This window comes from Echinococcus granulosus (genome assembly GCF_000524195.1).
Source record: "Echinococcus granulosus chromosome Unknown EG_S00060, whole genome shotgun sequence".
Lineage (NCBI taxonomy): Eukaryota > Metazoa > Platyhelminthes > Cestoda > Cyclophyllidea > Taeniidae > Echinococcus > Echinococcus granulosus.
The window spans coordinates 339740-348976 of record NW_020170440.1 but is presented as its reverse complement, the minus strand read 5'-3'; the positions used below and the strand labels follow the sequence as shown (position 1 = coordinate 348976).

Below are 9237 nucleotides of genomic sequence, written 5' to 3'. Positions count from 1 at the left end.
AAATGTCCATGTTCGTGAATAACTATATTCACCGTTGTCACCGAAAGACTTGTCTCGTGGGTAGTTTTACGACGAAAAGTTATTTTCCCATCAGACGTCCAAGGTCAAACAGGCGTTCTATGGTCTGGAGGGATGAGAATGAATCCCCACGGCTGGGATCGTCACCGATTTACAGACACGCGATCGTCTTCGAGAAATGTCATCCAACACCTGAGAGTCCCACCATCGTAATGTACTATATGTTCGCGGATTTTACGCGCACCACTTCGATCCCTACACCACCGCTGTTGCCTGCCCTCTTGATTAAGGTTGTTTGGACTGGCCCACGACGTATGCGCCAGCCATCGGTAAAATGCCGAACTTGTCACGTATTACGGCGCGTAGTACCACCTGAGTAGTATCTATGATACAGTTTAACTGTTGCAGTCGAACTTCGAAGAAAAGCAATTGTAGTTTTTAGAATTACTCCTACAGCTGCCTCCCGTGTAACCGGAACCTCTTATTCCTCTGAAAGTCGGAATCACACTTGAGACGTTTTTGTCCATATACTTATGTCCTCCTGCTTGTCCGCCTTCGTATGAAGATTTTAAACTGTACCTCCGATTCATCCTTGTATAGTTCGGCTAGCGATTCTGGGCCTAGGCTGAAATTCTTTAAACAGTCTTTTTCTGTTTCTTTTTCAAATCAATCCGAACTCTCCTTGCCCCTACAGACGAGACAAATTCAGTTATCCAAGTGGTCAAAGGTCAAACCACCGTAACCTTAGCTGGCCTTCTAGCAAACACCCGCTATGAAATCCAAGTTGCAGCGAGCAATCGTAAAGGCCGTGGACCTCTTTCCCCAAAAAAGATTTGTTCTACTACAGAAGCACCACCAGAAGCACCAGGTGCGTCTCTCTATCGGCTTAGTTTACTTAAGTCTTCTGAAGTAGCGCTATATTATTGTTTTCACGCTTACAGAGAACGTAAAAGCGTTACCAGTGAATGAGACGTGCGTTATGGTTTCCTGGTCCCACCCGAGCCGTCCACAGGGTCTGACTCGTCTCTACTGCCTAGCTGCTTACAGACAGGACAGCCTTTATCGATCCGCCGGTGCTTCTGCTGCCACTTCTGCTACTGCCACCGCTACCATTGGCTCTGGTGTTACAGCTGGCCCTCGTTGTATTAAACCGGATTTCAGTAAACCCTATAACTACTATCTCTTTTGCGGTGAGCTACATGCTACTTGTTAGCTCTTTAGCATATGATAATGCATAAAGTGCATTACTGCCATAATTTTTGAAGCCCAATTAAATGGTTTGCCTTTGATGCTACTTATACCGGTAGTAAGCAGGGTCGCTGTTATTGACAATAGACCTGAGTCCACAGTATCTGTACAACTTCTCGGTAATGGCGAAAAATCGGTTTGACGGAAGGAAAGCCTATGTGTCATCGGTGGCTCCGGCTTCTCATTGTAAGTTATGTTCTGTGCTACTATAACGAGAATTCAAGTAGACGAAATCACGAGTTTTCGGTTTTCCGGTCCCTTTAGCTGCCGTGTCGATTATTTCTATTGGTGGAACAATTGTGGCTCAAGAGAGGATGCGCGTACTGATGGATTGTTTGGTAGCTGGATACCCCCCTGTTGAATGGACATTCGGAATGGTCAAGTGAGTGTATCATCATTAATTCTACCCAAATACTACTTAGGCATATTGGAGAGTGTCGTCTTTTCATTTTTCAGTGATGTGCAACAGCTGGACAATGGAACACTGATTATCGAATCTGTTGAAACAAGACACTCTGGTCGATATGTTTGCCGGCATGGGGATGACTCCATCTCCTATGAGCTGAAGGTCCAAGGTTGGTTTCGTCTGTTATCCCAAAATCCTGCTTTCCTATGCGGATGAATATTACTTTTGTCTCTTTGTTCCTTTTAGCTCTTTCCAACGGTACGTGACATTGATTGATTTATGATTACTACGAATAGAATTTCGTTTCATCACAACTTTCGGAAGACTTGCAAAATAAGTGAGAAATTAAACTGAAAACCTAGTGAGGAAAATTCTAAAACCACCGAGGAAGCACAGCGGTAATCGATTTAACGTAACCATCCCAAGCTGTGGTTCGGCTTTGAAAGTGACTATTTGAGCCAAGGTAATTGAGTTAGCCCTTTGGGTACTGTGGAAGTAATTGTGGTAGCAGTCCTCTCGAAGAAGTCGAGCATGTGGCGTAGTACCCAAGGGTTACCTCTGAAGAGTAGAACCAGGTGGAGTGTAAAGTACTCATAAAAGCTTCTCAAACATCCACTCCTGGGTCGCGCGAACTGTAGGAGAGGGAGCTGAGACTCGTGAGGAGGTTATCCACTGATGGGGAGCTCGGCAATTTGTTCCAATGTTTGGATTAAGACTTTCAGATTAGTGCTAATCCGTTGTGGTAAAATAAGCTTGGCTTACGCTGGGTTTGATTGATGGTGTCCTCAATTTGCTGTGAATTCGACATTTTCACAACGAATTCCACGAAAGGGGATGTCTTTTAACACGGTACCTCATTCATCCTCTATCCAGATCCACCCAAACCCCCGGTGTTCCACAAACTCACACCGAGTCTTCGCAACATCCAGGTGGAATGGCTTTCTCCCGGTTCTAGGCGGCCAGACGCACCGATTACGTGGTTCCACCTTGATTGGACCAATGAGTACACGGGTCTGAAAGACTCTGTTCGACTCCCAGCTGATCGGCGGACCTACTACCTGTCAAATTTGACATGTGCCACAACGGTTCGATTTCAAATGCGTGCTGAGAATCAGTTTGGGCTGAGCGCTCTTACAGAACCAATTTCAGCTAGCACCGAAGGCTCTGGTGCGTAATTTAAAAGTTTTTTTTTTGGAAAGTCCCTTGAGTGTCAATCTTTTTCTAGATTTGAAAGCTTGACTTTAACCTTTGGAAGTTATGTGTTCGTGAATGGTTACATTGGCTTCATCGTTTCCGCAGCAGAATTTTTTTTCGTCGTCCTAGATCAGGCATGTATTACACTCACGTGTGTAATGTTTGCAGGACCGACTAGCTACTCTTCTGTGGGCTGGGGATGAAATCTCTACGACCAGATTCGTAACTGACTGATTAGTTGGCGTCTTCGAAGTGTTGACACCAATCCATCGACCGTTACTGCGTCTCATCTTCTGTGAACTACCTCACAGAGGTTGCTCATTAAGAAAAGCTTAGCCAACGCCATCTTGATTAACAGTGACTGGAGTAAGCTGGTCCGAGCACCAATCACGTGCACCAACTATTAAAAGTTAATACGTCATACTTGACATTTACTAGTGGTATCTCGACGGTAGCATGCCTTTGTACGACACATCATTCTAGTAATGATGAAGTTTTATTCAGATCAGGACTTTCGATTTTACAGGTAAGTTTGAGTCGATTAGTTTCACCATGAGATTCCAACTTTTTCTTTTCTCCCCGAGGTTTTGTCACGACTCTAGTAATGACATCGAACGTCCTTCTATTTATCAGATTTTAGTTCAAATTTCGAACGCTCATGAACTCTCCATTTCTACCCTCTTTACAGCTCCACTCTTTGTCGGTGAAACGGACATGGTACCGTCTGAATTGCGTTCGCGAAACTGCGCCACCTTCAATTTTTCCGTCTTTGCTCCCGGTAGCAACTGCTCTCCTAGTGTCTATCGATTTCGAGTCTGGCCAGCTGCTGACGGTTCTGATGCTGATCCCTCCTCGTCTTCTCTACTCACTGGAGCTTCATCTTCCTCTGGGGGTAATTCCGCTGCCTCCACTGCTTCCGCTACGCCAGGCGCCTTTTCCGTTCTCCATTTCAACCTCACTCTGACAAAACGCGATCTCTTCAGTCTGGACAATAAGCCCTGGAATCGACGGTGTTGCTACAACTTGAGTGGTCTCCATCCTGGCTCGTACTATCAGTACCACGTCGTGGCTGAGAATCCAGCTGGAAAGACACCGCATTTCGGATACTTCTGGACGCGAACCGTTGGTGGAAGTATGTCACTAAATTGATTGATGTATTTACTGCTGGTTGGATGGTTGATCGAATAGTTGAGTAGGCTAATTGATGAATGGATAGCAGGACGACTAGGGGAGTTGATATCTTGCAATTTTTCCTTCTTGTATTCCCCTTAGTTCAACCACGGGAAGGTGCCAGCACTCGTTTCGGTCGGACAAGTTTTCTAAGCCAACCTACCATCACCGTTCCACTGACAATATTCTTTGTTGTGCTCTTTGTCGCTCTCGTTTGCCTCTTCTTCTACTGTCGACATCGACGACTGGAGGCGGAACTGAATCCCACGGCAAAACCGACGGTTGGGAGACCGATTCTTAATGCTAACCTTGCAGAGGGGCATCCACACTTTCAACAGCAACAACAGCATATCCAACAAATGCAGCATCCAGTTTTTCAGACTGCAGCTGGTGGAAGACATCGCGGAACGTTGCCACCGATTCCGGTTAATGAAGACAAGGCTGACTATCATGCAGAAGGAAAAGTGAGGACAGGAGGAGGGTTTCTGGGGTGAGGTTCATGCCTTTAAAGTTGTTTTTGTTCCTTTCTTGGCTGAATGTGCAATTCAACTTGTTGGATTGTCCCCAAAAGCGTTTCTCCCTTCGCTGTAGAAGTAAATTTTCGTTCTTTTTCAGTCGTTGGGGTCGAAGCTCCCGACTTTACGATCAAGGCAGAGCAGGAACCATTCTCCCCCCGCAGATCATCCCTCCTTCGGCTGCTATTGAACCAGATCGTTTGTCGACCAGTTCCATGGACAGCACTGGTACGTGAAAGCCTTCCAAGCATCCTTTTTGGTCTAAGTTCGAGGTGATCTGATTGGTTGGCTTCTTTTGGCCTATAGGTAATCTAAACCCTTACGCTACGTATGCAGCTGGTGGAATTGAGGAGGAGGTTACACAGCCGGTGGCTTCCAAGTCTTCCACAACTCTTCAACCATCGGCTAGATCTTTGACCGCCGTCAGAACTCTAGACGTTCCCATTAGTTCGGCTAATACTGCAGGTGGTGCAACACGAATGTACAAGACTTTCAAAAAAGGTTTGTGTTCTGAGGGTAGATTTCAACAGACCCACTTTTGATTAACTGACTTAAATCCCTCTTTTTAATCCTCATTTAGGCTATCCCCTTGAAAGACAGCAATCCTACATGCACCAGTACCACTACCCGGATCTTGGGAATCCCGAGACGGAGGGCCTTCTCGAAGCCACTCGTCGCGGAAATACCGCAACCGCTGGTCGAGTTCAAGGTCGTTTTCTACCCATCGGTGACCCAAGGACAATTCGTGGACTCAGTAGTCGACAATTTCAACATCATGCTTTGTTGGATCCCCCACTTCATCAACCCTACGTCAATAATGACGACGATCTCGTGGATGATGACGAAGACATTGATTTCTTTGGTCCTCACCCACTCCTAGCCCACCGGCGAATTAATTCATCTGAGTCCCTTCAACAACACGTCTTCCGACAAGGTTGCTATCCATTTCCAAGCCATTCAATCCTATTTATAGTCTCACTGGTGGTGATTGTCCAATTTTTTTAGGCCTTTTCCCATCAACTACCTATCATCGGGGCTATGCAAGACCTAGAGGCAACAACCCCACTGTTGGAAATATTGCAACAGCTGGACCTTCTAGTGGAGGTGCAGGAGGACCGAATTCCGGGGTTTTCTACGACACTCGGAATTCTCATCTTGCGTTGGATCCGCTCACAGCGGCCTATCGCGGAAGTGTGCTCAGTTCAACGACGGTATCGTCTAATCAAGACGAGCTGATGCAAGCCTATGAGTATGGACGCAAAAACGGCCGATTCTTGGCGACTGTAGGAGGGACTGGAACAGCAGTTGCTGTGGCAACAACAGCGTCGGGAGAGGTGGGAGCCGTAGCGCCTTCATCGACGGTGGTGAACGCTGGAGGTGGTGGATCGGGATCTAGTGAAACTACGGATCCTGGAATATGTCAATTTACGCAACAGCCACCAATGCCGGATGAAATGGACGGTCGGCTACCTAACGGTAAGAGAGCAGGTGAAATGATACCGAACGGATGGAATATCATCCTCAAGTTAATCTCCCGTTGATCACCCAAGTAGCCTACTTATTAACTTCATAAGTAGCTTATGACCTTCCGATTCGACGAGTCGCACCTCTACAAGTCCTTGGTCTCGTCATTTAGGCACAATCGACGTCTCTCGTCGTGGCGCACCATCTACTCGTCCCGGACTGGCAGCAATGGCTATCGCTAGTGAAGCTCTGCCTCCTGCTTTCCTAAAACGTCAGCTGTCCGAATGCCCCTCGGAAATGACCGACACCTATGCTTCGGTTGACTATTCAGCCATGGGAGCTACTCAATCTCGTGCTGTTGTCCCTCTTCGTGGTGGACCCTCATCCAAATTGCCGACGATTCCGCAGAACCAACAGCTTCTTGCAGCAAGGATAGAGTTGTGAGTGAAGCCCTCCCAGTCGTGTCTGAAGCTATATGTAGTGTAAAAAGTGGATGACTGGACGCACCTCGCCAAGATGGTTGTGCATGTCATGGAGACCGTTCTGCTATATGGGTGTCTCTCTAAGTGGATAAATTTTATTTTATACCTTCCGTGACAGTTCTTTGTACTGATGATCTTTTAGCCCTGATCTGGAGAGCGATTCCGGAATGTCTGGGTTGGCTCGCGGGGCTATCCCAATGCCCGGATACCATCGACAGTCCAGCCAGCATAGTTACTACTATCCAACGGCTGCGACAGCGGCGGCGACGGCTGTGGGAGGAAGTTACTATGGGCAGCCGGTTGGACGACAACATCGATCCACTATACGTGCTTCCATGGTTCGAAGACAAGGGTCAATGACTGAAGGAGGTGGCAGTGGAAGCCCTAGAAGTAGGCAGCAACAGCAGCAACATTATCAGAGCCGGAAGAGTAAGCAAGAAGACTAAGATTACTCATCCAACTGCGAGGCGAAGACTAGGATAATGAAGCGTTGCGATGATGAGATTATTCCCATCATTTCATCCATCCTGTTAGATGAACTACACTAGGAGAGCGAGGGATTTATTTGGGTACGCAGAGGTGAAAGCTCGGTGATGGTCTACGGGGAAAGGATTCCTGTTTAATCTATTCCATGGGCGGCGAAGACGTATAGAAAATGTGAAAGACTAATGTTAGATATCTCCAAGTTGTTTGCATGAGGTTTGGCCCACGATAACTGAAGCCACCCACTGTAATCGTGATTAAAGCAAATATACAGTTCTTGTCTAAACTTGATACTTCTACAGGCACCGCTCGTGGCACCAGCAACAATAACGCCAGCGCCGCCTCCACCGGCTACAGCTCAGCCTCCCGAAGCATCGTCGTCTTCGATTCCTCCGACGGAAGGTGAGTTTTTTTGATTGATTCGATGTAATTTCTAATGAATTCAAACTTTAAAGCATGCCACTGTCGTGTGCAGGGCGCGCCAACAGCAACACCACCACCAACAACAACAACAACCATCAACCTCGACAGGAACAGCTGTGGCGACGACGACAGGACCTGTTGAAGCCACGGAGGACGAAGAGAATATCTACACCTCGGAGTTTGTCCTGGTCTAGTTCCCGTCTGCCCATCCCATCATCCATCCTCTCCTCCATCCAGCCAGTCTGTCAACCAATCCCCCGTGTACAGTAGCCTAATTTTACTCCAACATACACAAAACAAGCAAAGAAACCAACAAACAGACAAGGCGTCTACTCGTTTCCCCTGTCTCAACTACTTTGTGTGCATAAAATCCCTCTCCCCTTTTCTCCCCCCAACTGCCCCTTCCTTTTCTACTTTCCAGCCAATCACTGACTCGGAATCGTTGCCTTCGTCTTCTTCTCCTATCTATCCGCCTCTTCTCCTCTATGCGCGAAGTGGCAGGGAAGTGTTTTAATTTTATTATAGTTGAATCAACTGCCAGTGGCTAAACGGACTAGCAATTCTGCCTCGTTTACCATTGTGGCACTGTTGACGCACGCCAGTTGAGACAAGTGGTGTGGAGGATGATTAAGCAGAAGGCGACTTATGAACTCGCTGATGATAGGTGGCTGTGTAGCGCCTGAATGTAGAAGGAACTTGGTTGCCTTAACAAAGGAGGGCGGCAGCGTTTGTTTCACTGTTAAAGGTGTTAGCGCGGAAAGAATCCGAAGACTGAAGGAAGGGATGAAACGGGATGGAACATTTGACACGGGAGGCTGTCACGCATTTCTCCACGTTTTTTACCGTCGTCTACGTTTCTCCTGCCCAACACAGATGCATGCGAAGATACCGTCACGAAAAATTTGAGCATCCCACTGGTGACAGGGTGGGTGGGAGGTTACACACCATACCTTCCAAACTTCGATGACTATGTACTGATGAGAATGACGGTGATGGAGAGGCGGTGCCGCAGTGAAACTTCATTCAGATCGGAGATTGGTGGGGCGCTTGTTGCGTCATGCCTATGCAGTGCTAAGCTACTGAAATAATCTGAGTGGCGATGGAATCTACGCCATGTTCCACAACGAGCCGCTTTTGTGTATCACTTAAATATATAACATTCTCTTGTGTAGAAAGTCATTTGACAGATTCCCAGTCTCTGTAGAAATGTTTGAAGACTTCCAGTGACTACACAAAAAAGGCGCTTGCCGTCCTGCCTCTATTCACGCGAGTCCGATGCTTATTGCCTCGGAAGGTATAGCGGTGTTACATCAATAACCGATTGGGCATGTACCTTTGCTTCTACACGGTCGATAGGCATCTAAAAGGCTCATGAAGGGCGTGAGAGTTGCCAGCATAGCAGAGGCTCTGATTTGTGCAATTTGACCAATCAAAGTGGTGCGACTTGTTGGTTCACAGGTTTGGAGGTCTCCGGCCAGGGAATTACAAAAAATCTAGATTTTTAGGGGGCTGTCATTCTCATGTCTAATTTTCAAAGCACGTCAAAAGCAAGGTTCACGTTATCGCTGCTCCCTCCTGACAAGCTGAAGGAACTTCTCAAAACACACTAAGTGCGCTAACAATCATTCCAAGTTGATGGTAAATCAGGTGCTACGACTAGTTGTAAAGAAGACGTTGGAGTGACGCACTCACGGTCGGTCACTGATCTGTGGTTCGCCACCTAACAACTACGCCCGCTCGTCAAGTCACGATAGATAAAGACATCCATGCTGGAGTAATCAATGCCCCATGTCTATCCACCATCAACTCTCAACTTTCTAGTAGGAAGATTGGC

At 47.1% G+C, this 9237-nt stretch overlaps 1 protein-coding gene across 1 annotated transcript; it reads left to right on the top strand. All coding sequences in view use genetic code 11, as the record gives it.

Moving 5' to 3' along the window:
- Positions 1–119: 119 nt before the first annotated feature.
- Positions 120–7597, top strand: EGR_06621 (Down syndrome cell adhesion molecule-like protein; the record flags this gene model as incomplete). The annotated part of the gene is made up of 18 exons (XM_024495870.1): positions 120–330; positions 713–886; positions 960–1208; positions 1354–1452; positions 1531–1648; positions 1723–1841; positions 1919–1930; positions 2546–2839; positions 3555–3998; positions 4139–4526; positions 4652–4779; positions 4858–5052; positions 5132–5485; positions 5557–6027; positions 6188–6455; positions 6640–6926; positions 7283–7382; positions 7456–7597. 18 exons carry the CDS (start codon positions 120–122, stop codon positions 7595–7597), a joined length of 4053 nt encoding a protein of 1350 aa, XP_024349728.1.
- Positions 7598–9237: the final 1640 nt, after the last annotated feature.